At 41.9% G+C, this 18,940-nt stretch overlaps 1 protein-coding gene across 2 annotated transcripts in view; it reads left to right on the top strand.

The window, feature by feature from the left end:
- Positions 1-18,940, top strand: part of cyfip2 (cytoplasmic FMR1 interacting protein 2) — a 30,542-nt gene that overhangs the window by 6,208 nt on the left and 5,394 nt on the right. For both annotated transcript variants that reach the window (XM_065958871.1, XM_020629721.3), the window contains exons 2-25: positions 1,211-1,360; positions 1,571-1,660; positions 2,775-2,852; positions 5,025-5,126; positions 5,306-5,487; positions 5,583-5,679; positions 8,398-8,526; positions 8,624-8,728; positions 8,829-8,917; positions 9,031-9,268; positions 9,816-9,968; positions 11,168-11,307; positions 12,441-12,588; positions 13,576-13,729; positions 13,833-13,989; positions 14,078-14,174; positions 14,261-14,337; positions 14,426-14,534; positions 14,628-14,747; positions 14,846-15,045; positions 15,145-15,232; positions 15,880-16,023; positions 16,176-16,266; positions 18,735-18,865. In XM_065958871.1, coding sequence (XP_065814943.1) covers positions 1,244-1,360; positions 1,571-1,660; positions 2,775-2,852; positions 5,025-5,126; positions 5,306-5,487; positions 5,583-5,679; positions 8,398-8,526; positions 8,624-8,728; positions 8,829-8,917; positions 9,031-9,268; positions 9,816-9,968; positions 11,168-11,307; positions 12,441-12,588; positions 13,576-13,729; positions 13,833-13,989; positions 14,078-14,174; positions 14,261-14,337; positions 14,426-14,534; positions 14,628-14,747; positions 14,846-15,045; positions 15,145-15,232; positions 15,880-16,023; positions 16,176-16,266; positions 18,735-18,865 — 3,036 coding nt within the window. In that variant the 5' untranslated portion in view covers positions 1,211-1,243. The remainder of the gene's footprint in view (positions 1-1,210; positions 1,361-1,570; positions 1,661-2,774; positions 2,853-5,024; positions 5,127-5,305; positions 5,488-5,582; positions 5,680-8,397; positions 8,527-8,623; positions 8,729-8,828; positions 8,918-9,030; positions 9,269-9,815; positions 9,969-11,167; positions 11,308-12,440; positions 12,589-13,575; positions 13,730-13,832; positions 13,990-14,077; positions 14,175-14,260; positions 14,338-14,425; positions 14,535-14,627; positions 14,748-14,845; positions 15,046-15,144; positions 15,233-15,879; positions 16,024-16,175; positions 16,267-18,734; positions 18,866-18,940) is intronic.

An 18,940-nucleotide genomic window follows, 5' to 3' on the forward strand; every position in this document is an offset into this window, starting at 1 on the left:
TTCTGAAATTGTAATTGTTCTTCTCTTTAATTTATTTGATTCATTTTGGATACTCTTAACTTTTTTAGCCCATTATTCTTTGTCACATTACATTTAGCTAACTTAACCGACAGCTATAGCTATAAAGCTAACTATTCCAACCAGTTAACCATAACTTTAACAAACTGTTAATCTTAGACGTTAAAACATTGATAGGCCTACGCTACATTTAACTAACTTAACCGGTAACTATAGCTATAAAGCTAACTATTTGAACCAGTTATCCAAACGGTTAAGCTTAGACTTTAAACCATTTATACGCTACATTTAGCATACTATATAGCTATTTATTTGACCCATTTGTCCTTTACTTTTAGCTGACTAATTGGATACTTATTTGACACTTTTAGCTAGCTTTTAAGCTAGTTTAAACTTTTATGCCATATATCATTTCATTTGCAGAATATTTCATTTTTTAAATAATTTAATCAAATCAAGCTTTTTGTCCATCAACTCCAACTAGTCCTCCAACTAAGAACTATTAGGTAGACGTTTCAAAGTCTTCGCTAGCTTTCATTAAAATGTAATGCATTCTTACATTCTTCATAACAACAGCACTTGCTATGTGTGGATGTAATTCTGAAATAAAAACATTTATTTTTAAGTTTTATTGAAATTATTGTACATATGGTAAAATTCTAAATAATAGCCCAGGTTTCATTTTCGGGTACTTTAGTTGATTTAAATTACCCAGCAGGCATTTGGGACAGGTGTCTATAAGAGACGGGTCTCTAATTATCTTCAAACAAAACTGATGCCCAGCAAACATGGGAGAGACCATAAAACTGTAAATGTACACCAGAAATAATATTTTACTGTGAACAAAATTAAATTATAGATAAACAAATTAAATCACAAAAGCTAATTTGATCTTTTTTTGAAAGACAGCCAATCTACTGTATGTCAACCTGCATACTATTTGTATAATTAATGCATGGGGTCTCTAATTGAGACCTGCCTTTATTTGTCACAATGTGAGGCAACACCAGGCTAGTAAAAAGAACTGGGCCTGAAATTGGAGTGGGCTTTTAATTGACGTTTTTACGGTTACTAAAAATATGGTGTAAAAGTTTCACATTGATTCATCTGTGCATCTGAAGTTTCTGTAATGGCGTCTTCTTCTGAGCCCATCTCTTATGTCATCGAGCTCTCTTTTCTTTACGTCTCTCAGACTGGGGTGTTGTGTGAGTGACGCGTTGTTACCATGACGACCCACGTTACCCTGGAGGATGCCCTGTCCAACGTGGACCTGCTGGAGGAGCTGCCCCTCCCAGACCAGCAGCCATGCATCGAGCCCCCACCCTCCTCCATCATGTACCAGGTACACACACACACACACACACACACACACACACACACACACACACACACACACACACACACACACACACACACACACACACACACACACACACACACACACACACACACACACACACACACACACTGTCCCCTCTTGTCATCATTATCCATTTATTACTACAGACCCTTTTATTATACCCATTCCATTTCTTTCTCCCTCTCTCTGCAGGCTAATTTTGACACCAACTTTGAAGACAGGAATGCATTTGTGACCGGCATTGCTCGCTATATAGAGCAAGCTACAGTCCACTCCAGCATGGTGAGAAATGTGCACAACTGTAAAACACACACAGACACACACAGACACACACAGACACCAATGCTTGCCATCATATTAGTTTTTACATCTGAGTGGCTGAATCAATTTTTTTGTTGTCCATTGTAAATAGTTGCTGTTCCCCTTTCAGTGAACACAAAGCCGACTGTGGGAAGCAGCCTCATGCCCTCAAAGAGAGCCTTGTTTAATTGTGAATTGATTATCATTTGGCTCTTTTGTTGGGATTTGGCTCGGCCCCCTGGGCGAGACACACAGACAACACTTACACACACTCATACAGACACATCCTTCACTCACGCTGGTGATTCAGCCAGCAATGGACCAGTAAAACCTCTTTCCTCCGATGGTGAATGAATGGAGAGTGTGATCTGCCTGGCAAAGAGGGGAAGTAGTGCTTTATTTAACCCCATTAAAACAGGAAGTCCCATCGAGGTTGAAGCAGGTCTATTTGAGGATGCTCCTATCTTTGTCCAGCAGGATGGAGAAAACTGTCTCGTCCTTTTTTTTTGAATGGAAGAAATGCTCCTTCCTTAATTATTCATCAAGTCTGATTCATCGGGGAATATTTGAGATGTCAACAAATATTTGTAGCTAAATGCCTTTTAGATTACCCATGGAACAAACATGTTAAAGGACTAGGAGTAATAAGAAATGAGGTCATCAGATCATGGCTTTGTTAATTGAGAACATGCTGTATCTGTGCATTAAAAACTGATGCTTCTATAAGACGTACAAAACAAGAAAGACCATCAGCAAGAAGATTTATTATTTGAATGCAGTCTGCATGTCTGTAACTGCTGTAAGCATCAGATGAGGGGATTACCAACATGCTCCTAAATCAGCCTTTTTTTTCACATTTTCCATGGCAGAGATTCTTGATGAGTGATTTGTTTGACTGTTCACAGAAAGGTATAATCCGATTTGTTGCCAGAAAAAAACACAAATCTTAAACATTTCCAGAAGTAGACTAGCACAGAGATAAGGGATCCACTCAGTCCACAAGGGTTTGCACAAAATCGACACACACACCAAAAGGTCCCTCGCTGGAGCTTTGGGAATGAATAACGTCTTCGCTGTGTTCTGTGTTTGTGTGCAGAATGAGATGCTGGAGGAAGGACACGAGTATGCCGTGATGCTCTACACCTGGAGAAGCTGCTCTCGAGCAATTCCCCAGGTAGGACACACTCAGTAACACACTTACACACACACACACATACACACACACAGGTTTGGGCTTAATAGGACACCTTATTTCTCACTTTTATTGCACCAAGTACAATTTTGTCTTTTCTCCCCCTGGTCTGATCTTGTTGCAGCAGACGAAGAGCTTCTTTAAATAAAACTCCTTGGTGCTTTGGTGCTGTTTGCTCCAAATTAAAGTCGATTATACACATTTATTCAGCGCTAAAATGGACCCCCTTCTATGCTAAGAGTTTACAAACTCTTCCACTAATAGCCAAACACAGAAAGTGTGTTTATAATAGAGGGTTTCTTTACAGTGATCCTGGCAGCAACTACACGTTTGTGTGAATTGAAAAACAGAATTGTCTGTAAATAATATTTCAACATATTATAATAATAATAATAATAATAATAATAATAGATGGTTAAGTCAGTCCAGGACTATCACACACTTTCCCAGATGCGTTTGAAAGGTGTCTGGGGTCATTTTTGGATTGGACAGAGAGTGTTATTTTATCTGGACAGCTCTTGCTCGGGCTGGAGGAGGAAGCTGAGTTAAAGAGGTTATAACTGGTATCACATCTGTTGAGTCTGGATTCACAGCAACTGTAAAAAGAGCTGCTTCCTCTCCGCCTGGCAGCTGGTGTATCAATTGCTCAGTATCGTCTGTAAATTGAACCATCAGTTCTCTCTCCCTGTGCACCTTGCTGGGGAAAGAAAAACATGACGACTTCAGCAGAGCTTGTTGAAAAAGAAGTTTGTTTGGTCCTTTATCAAACCAGTCAGCATGCTCTAACGACCAAATAAGAAACACAGCTGTCAGCATTTAGCATCTATTGATCTCTACATTGATCTCTACATTGATTGATCATTAAATTTAAATCAGATATTAACCTGTTTTTGAAATGTATCGAGCCTTACTACATAGCTGCCTCCTCCCTCTCTAACTCACGTAGTCAACACCACACTGACATTCAAATCAATACTCAAGACTCACCTTTTCCAAGAAGCTTTCAATGTGTGATTGTGCTGCGTGTTTGTTTAATATGTAATAGTTGATATGACCTGTGTGTAATGTGTAATGTTTGAACAGTGTCTTTGAGTTCTTCAAAAGCGCTTTTATAAATAAAATGTATTATTATTATTATTATTATTATTATTATTATTATTATTATTACTTTTGTTAAAGGAAGAATGTGCGACTTTTTGATCCAGTAGATGTCGCCCTTGAGCACAAGCATGAAACCAAAACAAACAGCTGTTTGGTGACACCTCCTCCATTCTGAAGCCTCCACTCTCCTCCAGCAGCACACCTCCAACCCCTCTCCACTCGCTTTCACACAAAGGAGTTATGAATCAGAACGCACCATAATTACGCACCATAATTAAGCACCATTAAGCGTCAGCGGCGGATTAAGTTGTCAATTTTTCGAGCTGCAGTCGCCTGTGTCCTGAATTGTTGTGTTAGCATGCTAATGTTAGCACACTTTGGTTAACTCGTAGCTTCATATTGCACATACATTGACACAGAATGACCGTGATCTAAACATGCTTAAGTTACAAACAAATAATAATCAGTGAGTATGTTGTTCTTCTTTTCTTTAGTCCTTTACTGAAACAGCTTTATACTCCAGGCCGTCCTGTCCATGTAAACATGATGTAAACACAGCTCTGACAACAACACAGCTGGCAGGACGTGAGCTGAACGCTGATGAAGGCCTAGTGTTTAAACACGTCCGTTGTTGTGCTGCTATTCTTACCCGCATAAAAGAAACTAAAAGGACATTTTCTTGCTGATTTTTCTGTCTCTTTCTGGGACTCAAGCTTCTCCCTCATTGTAGACAGTCATGACTCAGAGAGAAGTTTACAGAGGATATACTTGATTTACTGCTGTTTTTATGTGTAACATGTTGCAAATTCTTCCTTTAAATGTATCCCAACAGCTCTGCAGTGTCACAGAGACATTATATAATGTTTACATTATTACACCGGTACCTCTTATATAATGTGAAACAATCTCAAAAGAGAAAAGAAAAACAAAACACCAAAAGCAAAAGTCACATCTTGAGCCATAATATTGTTGTATGCACCGGCTGAACTGATCAAAGTGTAAACTGCTGTTTCTAAACCAAGTCGTGCGATGGCGCCCTCTTGTGTGTGCTAGGTGAAATGCAACGAGCAACCCAACAGAGTGGAGATCTACGAGAAAACGGTGGAGGTGTTAGAACCTGAAGTGACCAAGCTGATGAAGTTCATGTACTTCCAGGTAAGACTCACCTGCCCACCCGTGTTTTTTTAATTAATTGAGTTCTGACACATGCTTATAACTATCATTGGATTGTTATGATGGCACACATATCACCTGAGATTAGTTTTTAATGTCAAGTGGGATTTAAATATAAGTTGATGTACTAAACATTTTGTGTCTTTTCTTTGTCTCCACAGCGGAAAGCCATCGAGCGATTTTGCGGTGAGGTGAAGCGTCTGTGTCACGCTGAGAGGAGGAAGGACTTTGTGTCTGAGGCCTACCTGCTCACTCTGGGCAAATTTATCAACATGTTCGCAGTGCTGGACGAGCTGAAGAACATGAAGTGCAGCGTTAAGAATGATCACTCTGCCTACAAAAGGTGGTGACCCAAGACTAAAGAAGTGATGAATGGAAACATTGAAGAGTACCTTAAATTAAAGCTGTTTAATATGTTATCTCCTCCTCTGCCTCCAGGGCTGCCCAATTCTTGAGGAAGATGGCCGACCCTCAGTCCATCCAGGAGTCTCAGAACCTCTCGATGTTTTTAGCCAACCACAACAGGATCACTCAGGTTGGTATGCAGAGTTTAGAAAGCATTACAGGGTGTAACGTTGAAATGAGTGAACCAGGTCAGGGGGTCGGCAACCTGCAGCTTCGCCCTCCAGTGGCTTCCAGTAGCATTGCAGATAAAGAAAACCTTTTTTACATTTTTATTTTAATTTATTGATATTTTAAAGTGTTTTACATTCTCTAACTGTAAAACATGTGCAACTTTATTAAATTATTAGGCTACTATTATAATTTTAAATTTTTCGTCTTATCACATCCTGCCTCAGTGACGCTCACTGTTAGGCAATGTGTTGCCAGAAATCAGCAAACAACAAAAAAGTATGATGACAGACATCTCCAGGACAAGCACACTGCAGAGTGTGAAACTGCAAAGGATCAGCCTGCTCGGGTTGAGAGAAAGGGAGCCGCTTCTGAACCGAGCAAAGGTAGCCTACTTCAGAGAAAGTGATTCATTCTCCATTAAACTCAACCGCTGCTGCAAGTTATGTGGCAACGCCGTAAAACCACAAGGCGTGGAATGAAGCATTGGGGCGCTGACAGCCAAGTTGCTATGTTACACGACCCATGTACACAGACTATGGTCCTTGTCACAGCAGCCGCGGGTTCGAATCCGACTTCAGCCTTTGCTGCATGTCAGTCCTCACTCTCTCCTCACAGCATTTCCTGTTTCTCTTCAGCTGTCCAATCTAATAAAGGCCAAAAGAAAAAAAAATTTACATAAAAAAAAAAAAAAAAAAAAAAAAATCAGAGCATCGGACCTCAGACCACTAAAACCAAACGGAGATCCTGGCTGACTCAAGACAAAAAGACAAAAGTGATATAGGCGGTAGCTTCGGGGTACAGAACTGGAGGGTGCTGCTTTTAACCCTGAATGTTTTGAATGAGTCTCCCGTATATGATGTGAAATATAAGCATACTGTCAGATTGCCAACATCCCTGCTCTGCTCCGCTCCCCTCCCATTTCCTGCTCCCGCTCTCTGTTAAGTCTTACAACCACTCTCACTTCGCTCTGCCCGACCCTGGTAACAGCAGGTGAGATGACTCAGGTACAGGAGGAGCTCTAACTCCTAGTAAGAAGTTTGCCTCAGTAGTGACTTCTCATATAAAGATGTTTTGTTAAATGGACCACATTTCTCTTTATCCATCTGTTGTTTAATTAGCAAACCAGTGCACATATGATCCCACTGCATTCCTGTTTGTTATACATATAGACGGACAGGCAGACAGGAAGCAGTGTGCGATGGAGGGAAAACCACTGCAGAGTTTCTGCATGTTATGTGGTAAAATATATCAACCAAAGCAGATTTACATCTATTAGTACTGTGAATGGATTTATAGGCTGCATTAACTTAATTTAAAGGCTCAAATATATTTTGTGGCTCCAAACTGATTTCTCGTTGTGGAGGTGCGAGCAGAAAGGGCTCTCTCACACACACACACACACACACACACACACACACACACACACACACACACACACACACACACACACACACACACACACACACACACACACACACACCCCTGGACCAGACAGAGAAGCAGATAAAATAAGTCTTTTTATTGTCTAGAATCTTTATTTGCCGTTTCACAATTTCACAGTTCCAAATCGTTTCATGAAACAAAGCTGTAAATGTTTGTTTTCTGTTTACCACAGGATTATAGCCACCTTTTTTCTGAACCCACAGGAAGTGACTTGCTGTACAAATAGAGCAGAATGACTCACGTTTGTGTGCATGTACTGCTTTTAGGATGACATGTGACAAAGTGTGCAGTCGAATTAAAAAGTGTCAAAGTGGCACAATTTCACAATTAATGAACATCTGACCTGCTGAACAAACATGTTTGTAGCCTTCAAGCTGATGTTTTTTTACTCTTTATCGTCAGATGATAACTGCAGAGAAAGAAGTAAAAGATTACAGTTTGTTTAAAATGTCAGTGAGCAAAGTCCAGTCACAGACACCAAGTCAGGTTGAATGTTTTCTTGTGGCTAAATTAAAAGATTGCATCTCTTAGGTTGTAGAAAAAACTGTTTTAATTACTGGAATTCCACTTAAAAGCATTCGAGATTTAAAAGTTAAAGGAGCAATATGTAGCTCTGACACGTAGATTCTAAAATCGGTACTGCAGGCCAAATTCAAATTATTAGAGTTGTCTCCCCCCACCCCCTCCTCCTTAGAAAGTTGCCATGTGGCAGACATTGAAGCTTCAGTGTTTAGCCTGCTCTACATAGACCTTGAAACCTTTCTCTGCTCTAACCTCTCTCCATTTTTAAAAAGCATCTTCAGTCCAAATTTAGAAACATTGAAGAGAGCTGTCTCCCCCGTCCCCCTCTTCCCTCGATGTGAAAGCAGGTTGCCATGTGACAGACACTGAAGCTTCAGTGTTTAGCCTGCTCCATATTGATCTTGAAACCTTTCTGCGTTCTAACCTCTCTCCAATAGTGATCCTAGTTTGAGCACGTTTCTGCTCCTGGAGCTTATTAGAAACATGCAGAGGATTTTTAGGTCAGCCAGTTTGCTTGCAAGAATCTGTCGCTAGAAACGTAGAAGGAGGACATACTGGCTGCTGTACTGTTGTCTGTGAAGCCAGCACTTTAACATAGCATTTTTCCTTAATGTCTGATCACATAGTAAGGTCATTTTATGATTTAATTAGAATTTATCTGCAGGTGACCTGTTTTTCCACCTTCTCTTGTTCCTGCTCTTTTTCTCTGTAGTGCCTACACCAACAGTTGGAGGTGATTCCTGGCTACGAGGAGCTTTTGGCCGACATCGTCAACATCTGTGTCGACTATTATGAGAACAAGATGTATTTGACCCCCAGTGAGAAACACATGCTGCTTAAGGTAAATGCATTGTCACCTCCTGCTGCTTACCCACACACTGTAGCCAGCTAAATGACCTTTACTTTAATGTTAAACAATCCGTCTCTTCTTGTGTCAGGTGATGGGCTTTGGTTTGTACCTGATGGATGGGAACGTGAGTAATATCTACAAACTTGATGCCAAGAAGAGGATCAACCTGAGCAAGATCGACAAGTTCTTTAAAGTAAGGTTTTTTTTTTTTTTTGCTTCTTCAGCAGCTCTGTGATCCAGTTTTCTTTGTGTGCATGATATGACTGTGAACCATTCTTTGCTGCGCTTCTCAGCTTCAAGTGGTGCCACTATTTGGAGACATGCAGATAGAACTGTCCCGCTACATCGAGACGAGTGCTCACTATGAAGAAAACAAGTCCAAGTAAGCAGACTTGTCTAGCCATCTGTATTAAAGATTTACAGATACGCTCAGGTATTCTTGACCACAGCAGCATCTGCTCGCTTACCCTCCATCCTCTTCCATTTTGTGCCCAGGTGGACGTGCACCCAGAGCAGCATCTCGCCTCAGTACAACCTTTGTGAGCAGATGGTGCAGATCAGGGAGGACCACATCCGTTTCATCTCGGAGCTGGCGCGCTACAGCAACAGCGAGGTGGTGACGGGCTCGGGCCTGGACAGCCAGAAGTCGGACGAGGAGTACAGAGAGCTGTTCGACCTGGCTCTGAGGGGCCTGCAGCTGCTGTCCAAGTGGAGCACACATGTCATGGAAGTGGTGAGTGACGCCGTGGAGTGACTGAGTTTACTGAGTGAAGGCTGGGATAGATAGACGTGGGACATATTTTACCCACTTTCCCACCTTTTCAAACAGTCCCCTGTATAAACCAGCTCTCTCAGAACGCAACGTTTTGGTGTGTGTGTCTCTTTAAATGTAGTGACACTCCTAATACACCCCTACATAAAAATGGTTGACCAGCACAAAAGTTTTGTTCTAGGCTGGAGGTGGAGTTTATGGGTGGAGATACCAGGGGAGGGGAGGGGATTCTTTTTACCAGAATCCCACTGTGACATCACAAGGAGAGCAAATTTGAAACAGAGCATTTTTCTCTGTGTTGTAAGACTTATGCAGACCACAAACAAAGGACTGGGTGGGTTTATTTCACATTTTGTGGGTCAGTAGACACTCAGGTTACCAAATATATGTTCAAAAACACTGTAGAAGTAGATTTTTCTTAATATGTCTCCTTTAAAATGTGTGGGTTCAGGTATGACATATTTTTGGTAGTTTTGATGTATTAATAGCTCTCTTTGTCTTTTTTCAGTACTCCTGGAAGCTGGTCCATCCCACAGATAAGTTCTGCAACAAGGACTGCCCCGGCACAGCGGAGGAGTATGAACGAGCCACGCGTTACAACTACACCAGTGAGGAGAAATTTGCCCTGGTGGAGGTCATTGCCATGATCAAAGGACTGCAGGTATAAAAACGACAACAGTTACTCTTTGAAGTCTGTGCTTTGAAAGCTCTTTATATTGCCATTCATTCAACTTTAAAGGAATAGTTCAACATTTTTTTGAACTATCCGTCAGTGAGTTTGTAAAGAAGATCAAAAACACTCTCATATCAATGATGTCGATCAGAGCCAAGGCCGCCCATAAGGGAAGGGTATGGGGGAAAGATTTCTGGGGCCCAGCTTCATGAGGGGCCATAACGGGTAGCAGAAACAAAAGCCATCCTAAATCAAAGCAATGAAAACACATTTCTTTTACACCGAAATACTGAGCCTTTCTTTATAACACAATGAAAACACATATTGTTTATAGCTGCCTTTTTCAAAATGTAACCTCCCCCCTCCTTTCCATTTCTTAAAATGGTTAACCTTTTTTTTAATTGAGATTTATTTTCGGGCTTTTTGTGCCTTTAATGGAGAGATTGGACAGTGGATAGAGTCAGAAATCAGGGAGAGAGAGAGAGTGGGGAATGACATGCAGGAAAGGAGCCACAGGCCCGCTTGGAAGGCTACAGCCTCCATACATGGGGCGCGCGCACTAACCACTGAGACACCAGCGCCCCATTTATTGAACTTTTTATTGAACTTAAAGGTTAGACCAATAATGTCGGACTTTGTACACCCATACCAGGACCTGCACACAAATAAGGATGGCAGAACATAACGGATGCTCGGGCATTTGACTCCAAGGCGACAATAAGTTGTTAACAAACAGTTCCAATAGCTGTTCGGATCCAGGGAGATGTTGGCTAGGAGGCTAGCTCTAACGCTACTGATCCAATACGCGTGCACTTGCGGACCTGATCAGAGTTCCTGCTTTTATATACCTGAGTTTAGTGACTCTACAGCTTGGTAGCTCTGAGAATCAGACTTAAAAACCAGGGAAGCAGAAGACCCTGTACTACTGTTTATACTCTTAGATTTCAGATTTGAAAAATGAGGACGAGGTGAATTTAATAGATGGATTTGTCAAAACCATTTTAAGACACACATTTAAATGCAGAGTATTTCTTAAAGACAGTAAGTCTTAAAACATGGGGGTGATCTTTAATGGACAGATATGAGAGTGATATGTTGGACTGTATGTTTAGCTCTAAGCATGTTGATGATCGGTAGTGCTTGAGGTCAGGATGATGATATATGGTACTTTGTTTTAAACTGTGAAGGTTCTGATGGGCCGAATGGAGTCAGTGTTCAACCAGGCCATCAGGAATACAATCTACGCAGCGCTGCAGGACTTTGCCCAGATGACCCTGAGAGAGCCTCTGCGCCAGGCTGTACGCAAGAAGAAGAACGTCCTCATTAGGTACACTCTCAACTGGCAATTTACACCTTGTTATACATCCCTCCTCCTGGGCGATCACACACTTATTCACACTTTGCGTCAACATGTATTTCCTAAAGCGTCCCCAGTGACCACTCTGAATCCAATCTCACTTTCCCCCTTCATATGTAAAACAACACAGAGGCTCTTCGCCTACATTACACTAACATTAAAGGCCTTTGCACACTGGGTCCGTTTCTTCCGGATGTGTTTTTTGGATTCGTAATCCAGGAAAAAAAAGGGTACGCACAGACACCTTGCACACTGAGACCGATGCGTTTATTTTTCTATACTGAAAATTCGCAGTATGAGACAAAATGCCTCGTAGATCACGCAGAGTGATCCAGCAGAGAAGATGATTTTCTGCTTCTTTCACTCCTTGGAAAAAAACAAAAACCAAACAAGACCAGACCAGAGTGAGTTAAGTTTCACCTGTCAATCAAAGAGTAACCACACATGAAGCAACTGATCCTGAACAGCGGCTGACAGTTTGAGGTAGTTAAAGTTCCGAAAGAACTAAAGATGGACGAAAGTTTCAGAGTCAGTGTGCAAACATGATGGACATAACATGGGATCGTATTCTTAACGTGCGTCAATTTCGGACGAAAAAAATGGCCTCGGTGTGCAATGGCCTTAAATGATGTTAACAAACCGTGATACAAAGCTGTTCTCTCGTTCTCTGTTACACACGCACTGCACGGGCAGCAGTGATAACAGATTGATGACATGATATAAAACTTTTGATTATATGAATCGTGGTGTGACAGGTGATACAGTTCTGAGGTTTATCGTTCAATTAAAATAAAGACAAATGATTTTCACAAGATACAGTGGAGAAATATTAAATAAGTCATGTATGAGAAGGGTCTGTTAGACTACTGTGTGTTATCATTGTGTGGATATGGGGAGAGAGGGTGGACACATGAGAGCACACAATAAATAATAATGTGCAGCCTGAGCTATCATACATGTGGTGAGTTCACAACTAGCATTAAGAATGTCCTCTTTGTGTCCGATCACCCAGGATGGATGTTGATAATACTGTAAAAAGTATCTGACGGCTCTCATGTTAAAGACAGGAAGCTCTCTCTAAAATCCTCTTTTCTTCTCTGCAGTGTTCTTCAGGCCATTCGTAAGACGGTCTGTGACTGGGAGGGGGCGAGGGAGCCTCCAAATGACCCCTGTCTGAGGGGGGAGAAGGACCCCAAAGGTGGATTTGACATCAAAGTGCCGCGCAGGGCTGTAGGACCCTCGAGCACACAGGTGAGTCATGGGACAGGTCTTTACAGAGCCTTTTAAACTGGCCTGTGGGCTTGATGTTTGAGTTACAGTACAGGCCTGATGTTAACAGTTTGAACCATCCTGCATCAGGCCTTTCAAACATACATACAAAGAGCAAAGATGATATGAAGGTTATATTTCATAATGATGGCGGCCACCACCACAGCCATCTTGTTGTCCCCTGCTCGTCCTGAACGTAAACGGCTAAATGACATCATCCAAAACATTCCCATATTGGCTGCACTGCTGTTAGTTGATGATGATAATGATAATAATTATAGTTATGAATGTCTTTTAGTGGCTTCAACAGTTTGACCACTGCAGAGCAGCAACCTGTCTACAATCCTTTATTCATTTAGTTTGAGAGATTCTTCAGTTGACTTGAGATGTGAGAGCAGGCAGAGTTTTAGTGGAAGTTGTAGTAAGGCAACACTCCCATAGCTGGATCATGTTGGCACCTCAATGGAAAACAGAGAATGCAGAGTAGAAGACGAGTGAATGAATGAAACCGTATATATGGAGGCGTGTCTCCTCACTTGTTCATGTCTGATAAAAGGATAGAGCTCCAGTATACATTCCACTAAATGTGAATTGTGAATCTTCTGAATCTTCCTTTTGTCTTTGTATTTATATTTTGTGTCCAGCACCCAGTACTCCATGATTCAAATGTGTTTTTGGATGAATGAAACTGTAACATGTAACACAGTTTGGTGCGGTCTTTTAAATCCCAACACTACATGTTGCACCTCCTCAATATAGAAAAAAAGCTTAATAAAGGATATAAATGTTAGCTCTTAGTTGTCTTGAGTCAACTCGATGCTGATGCAAAGTATAAACAGGAAATCACAGCCACGTTAATGTTTTGGTACCTGTTGATGATCAATGATTCATTACAGAGATTTTTGAGCAACCCTCCCTCAGACTAGCTTCATCACTGTTTATGTCTTCACTCTCACCTTCCGCCTGCAGCTGTACATGGTGCGCACTATGCTGGAGTCCTTGATAGCAGATAAGAGCGGCTCTAAGAAGACGCTCCGCAGCAGCCTGGATGGACCCATAGTGGTGGCTATAGAGGACTTCCACAAACATTCCTTCTTCTTCACACACCTGCTCAACTTCAGCGGTGAGTGGACCACACTGAAGCCACCCTGTTTCATCTGAATCGTATTGCTAGAAGATATGTAGGTATTTGAAGAATTTCCTTTTTCTGCTCCCCCCCTGTCCAGAGGCCCTGCAGCAGTGCTGTGACCTCTCCCAGCTGTGGTTCAGAGAGTTCTTCCTGGAGCTGACCATGGGTCGCAGAATCCAGTTCCCCATTGAGATGTCCATGCCCTGGATCCTCACCGACCACATCCTGGAGACCAAGGAACCCTCCATGATGGAGTAAGACAAACACATCGAGGGCTGAAACTCTGATTGTGATTTTTTTGACTTTGAGAGTTTATTATAAATACAACTCTCTCTTCTCCAGATATGTGCTGTATCCTCTAGACCTTTATAACGACAGTGGCTACTACGCTCTCACTAAGTTCAAGAAACAGTTCCTGTATGATGAAATCGAGGCTGAGGTAACGTTGAATGGCCGTCATTTGAATTCCAAATTAAAATGTTGCAATCTCTACATCACCTTCTCTTTTTCCCCCCTTGCTTTTAGGTGAACCTCTGCTTTGACCAGTTTGTCTACAAGTTAGCAGATCAGATATTTGCCTACTACAAAGCAATGGCTGGAAGGTAGAAGTTCTTGTTTGACATTTGTTTAATAATTGAAGCATTGCAGCAGGCAGTGAACTTAATCTGCAAAATCCTGTGTGTTTCACAGCGTCCTCCTGGACAAGCGTTTCCGAGCGGAGTGTAAAAACTATGGTGTGATCATCCCGTACCCTCCTTCAAACCGCTACGAAACCCTGCTCAAACAGAGACACGTTCAGGTACTAGACACCATGAGAGCAGGTGTCAAAGCCTGTGTATTTGATTTTCTGTCTTGTACCATATTGCTGAACTCTTCCTTCTTTGTGTTGCAGCTGCTGGGTCGCTCTATTGACCTGAACCGTCTGATCACTCAGAGGATCTCAGCAGCGATGTACAAGTCCCTGGACCACGCCATCAGCCGCTTTGAGAGCGAGGACCTCACTTCCATAGTGGTAAGATCCCCCCCACCACCAGGGACACAAATACTCCCACACTAACATCAGTTCAAACTGAGCTTCATCATCCTCATGTCACATCCCGTCTCTGGCAGGAGCTGGAGTGGCTGCTGGAGATCAACAGACTAACCCACCGGCTCCTGTGCAAGCACATGACCCTGGACAGCTTCGACGCCATGTTCCGCGAGGCCAACCACAATGTATCCGCTCCCTACGGACGAATCACACTCCACGTCTTCTGGGAACTCAACTTTGATTTCCTGCCTAATTACTGCTACAACGGATCCACAAACCGGTTGGTTATTTTTTGTGTTGAATCGTTGTGTGGATACATTTTTTGTATTGGTATCTTTTTTGTCCCTGCTTTGTTTTTAAAATGTTGTTTTCTCTTCAGTTTCGTACGCACAGCCATTCCCTTCACCCAGGAGCCTCAAAGAGACAAGCCAGCTAATGTGCAGCCTTACTACCTGTATGGGTCCAAGGTATGGTGCTATATTTGATATGTTTGTGAAGATTTTCTTAAAGGGGACATATTATGAAAAATCCACTTTCTCAGTGTTTGTTAACATATATTTGGGAACCTGAGTGTCTACTGACCCACTAAATGTGAAATAAATCCATCCAGTCCTTTGTTTGTGGTTTGCATAAGTCTTACAAAACAGAGAAAAATGCTCTGTTTCAAATGTGCTCTCCTTGTGATGTCACAGTGGGATTCTGGTAAAAAGAATCCCCTCTCCTTGTATCTCCACCCATAAACTCCACCTCCAGCCTAGAGCAAAACTTTTGTGCTGGTCAACCATTTTTATTCTCACTACAGAGGAGTGATGTCTACTGGGAAAACTCAGGGGGGGGCTGGGGGGGGGGTCATTACATTTAAAGAGACACACACACCAAAACGTTGCGTTCTGAGAGAGCTGGTTTATACAGGGTCACAAACCTCCTCTGGTGCTTGATTCGTGTTATATTCTGACCAAAGCACAGCACAGATGTTTCATTTAGACCACAGGGGGACTGGTGGAGAAGGTGGAGAAGGGGGATAATGTGTCCTCTTTAAGTCTTAGAGCAGTATGTATAAAGGAAACCCCTCTTCCTACTGTTCCAGACTGACATTGTTTCTCTCTCTTCCCAGCCTCTGAACATCGCCTACTCCCACATATACAGCTCCTACAGAAACTTTGTTGGCCCGCCTCACTTCAAGACCATCTGCCGTCTCCTTGGTTACCAAGGCATTGCAGTCGTGATGGAGGAGCTGCTGAAGATTGTCAAGAGCCTGGTATTTATCTTCATTTTTCATCCCAGCCCTAAAATCACATTTTCTTCCCCGAGTGGGCTGCGTTCTGACGGTGAAATCTTTTGTTCCCTCTTTGTGCCCGCTCCCTCTCTTCCCCCTGCTGCGTTCTATCCATCTTCCCTGTCACTTTGCAGTTACAGGGCACCATACTGCAGTATGTAAAAACACTGATCGAAGTCATGCCGAAGATCTGCCGCCTACCGCGCCATGAGTACGGCTCACCAGGTGAGACTACAATCCCCACTGTCACTGTGAACAGAGGGCATGTTGGGAAAATGTGTAGTGTTAGTGTCTGTGACTAAACCCACTGCACGACATTTACGCTGTATTTTATTTGATTAGATGTTTACAAGAGTGGCAGACCTGACGGTAAATGTAAAATGTGGCTGTCATGTCATCTCTTTAGTCAATGATATAATCAGAATATGTAAATCATGTCACTCTGTCTGTGTTAGTGATAATGAGAGGGAAAAAATGAACAAACCTGACACAAGGTGCTTTGTTATATCAGCTTAATTTGATTTTGCATGAAGTTAGTTCTTTCTACAATAAACAAAGCATGAAATATATTATTATTTAAAGTTCATTTCAGGTGAATAAAAATATTTCTCATCTGAAGTACAGACGGTGTAAATGCTCACTGGTACCAAAGATGCTTTAGGGTGAGGGGCTACACTTGTCTTGTAGTCATGAAACAAAACATACTTTGTCTCTTTAAAATGGATAGAGGAGATACTCTCTGAATGCTTCATTTCAAACAGTTTCTTTAATAAGATTAATTCAAAGTAAGAGATCAAGATGTTTCCTTGATGCCTTGTCAACAGCTAAATGTTAGCCATGCTAGCAGCGTTGGTCTGTTGGTATCTCAGTTAGTCGATCATTTTGTTCTAAGGTTATGAAATGTATTTGTTGGGGCTTTAATTTGATGATTTCCTCTACTGACTTTTATGAACCCACCAGGATGTTAGCACATGTTTTCAGAAGACATTTATTTATTTTCCTGTATCACTCAGGAAGATTTTTTTATTATTCTGGTAATTCTCTGGATCGCGCTCGCATCAAGTCATAATTTTGCTCTGTCCAATATTTGTTTTTGGAAAGTCTTTCTTGACAAAACACCAAACTCTTAAATTAACATTCAAAGAAAATAAAATAAAAAATGTCGATACATTATTTGGTGGAAGATTCAGCAACCATGTAAGTTACTGAGGGTGATCACTTTTTAAAATGTAATAAATACCAGTACTTCTTTTACCAAATTTAGACCAAATACATTACCATCAGCCTCTGCTGTATTTATGTTTTTCAAACTACTTAGCATATGTTAGCATGCTATCATGTGCATAATATGCTAACGTGTTTATCTTAGATAGACTGGTAGTAGTTTTTTTTAGTAGAGCTTGGACATTCAGATATTTGACCTGCTTAGCAACAACATGTTAACATCACCACTGTGAGCAGGTTATCATTCAAATGTTAGCGTTGATCTATCAACTCTCACATAGCTGCATGGACTCTAAGCTTCTCCCCTTACTTCTGAACAAGACATCCTTTTATCCTTTTAAAAAAAACATTTTCATGGTTATGCAAGTTAGCATATTTTCTTTATGCTAGTCGATATCCTTCCATTGATAGCGAGCGTTTCCCTCCCCGTTTAAACGCCAGCTCAGCGTTCCTCCTGGTTTACCCCTCTAGTGTTTTGTGAGCACCTCTTCAAGTCGGGGCTTGGAAACAAAATCTAACTGGAATGAGAAATCACTTGGAGCAGCTGTGAAGTATTCGCAGCACATCGTCAGCAGAGGAAAACGCTGACATCATGTGAACCACTGCATCACCAGAATCAGCCAGCCTGTAGTTTAAACAGGAGAGGGGGAGTAGATGTGCTAATGTGGAACATTAGGGATTGGATGTATTGGATTTAACAAACACATTAAGACATACAAATGATCTATTTTTAAATAATGTTTACCTCTGCTAAAGAAGACTAACACCTTCACATTGAGATCAGGCACACATGATTGTTCCATGAAGTCACAGACGCTGCTTTCCCTTCATGTCTACTTTCCAGCACAGATCTCTGCGTACAGATTAGAGGTCAGTCAGATGGTCGCTCTGTATGAGGAGCGTTTAGTTAATCTGTAGATTACTGATGTTCTGTACCCAGAGTTCTGTACCTGGCTTACTGCCTTTGATCTTACTGTCAGCGGTTAATGATCCTCTCCGTCGTCTGCTGCGACGGCCTGATGCTTGGACCAAATGTGGGTCAGGGCAGCTGGGCAGACACGCTGACACCTTCCTGATTCATCCAGGTGGCAATAGATTAGACATAAGGAAGTAACAGAGGGCACACACCGCTTAGCCGTGCAGTATGTTAGACTGCAGGAATGAAGTGGTTGCATAATAATCGACTTTGTGTGCGTTCTTTTTTTTGTGAAGATTTATTTTTGGGCTTTTTGTGCCTTTATTGGAGAGATAGGACAGTGGATAGAAATGGAAATCAGGGAAAGAGAGAAGGGACTGACATGCGGGAAAGGAACCACAGGCTGGATTCGAACCCGGGCCGCCCGCTTGGAAGACCACAGCCTCCATAGCTGGTGGCGCACACTAACCACGGCGCCACCAGCGCCCCCTCTGTGTGTTATTTTAACATGTGTCACCAGAAGGGAATCCAAGCTGTACTTTTTCCATTCCAGGTATCCTGGAGTTCTTCCACCATCAGCTCAAGGACATCATTGAGTATGCCGAGCTGAAGACAGATGTTTTCCAGAGCTTAAGGGAGGTAGGAAATGCCATCCTCTTCTGCCTGCTCATCGAGCAAGCTCTGGTAAGACATTTTTTTTTTTACTACAAGCATTGATGACTATTTTTAACTATTTCATTGTTATTAAACCCCCTGACC

The sequence above is a fragment of the Labrus bergylta genome, chromosome 9, assembly GCF_963930695.1.
Source record: "Labrus bergylta chromosome 9, fLabBer1.1, whole genome shotgun sequence".
Lineage (NCBI taxonomy): Eukaryota > Metazoa > Chordata > Actinopteri > Labriformes > Labridae > Labrus > Labrus bergylta.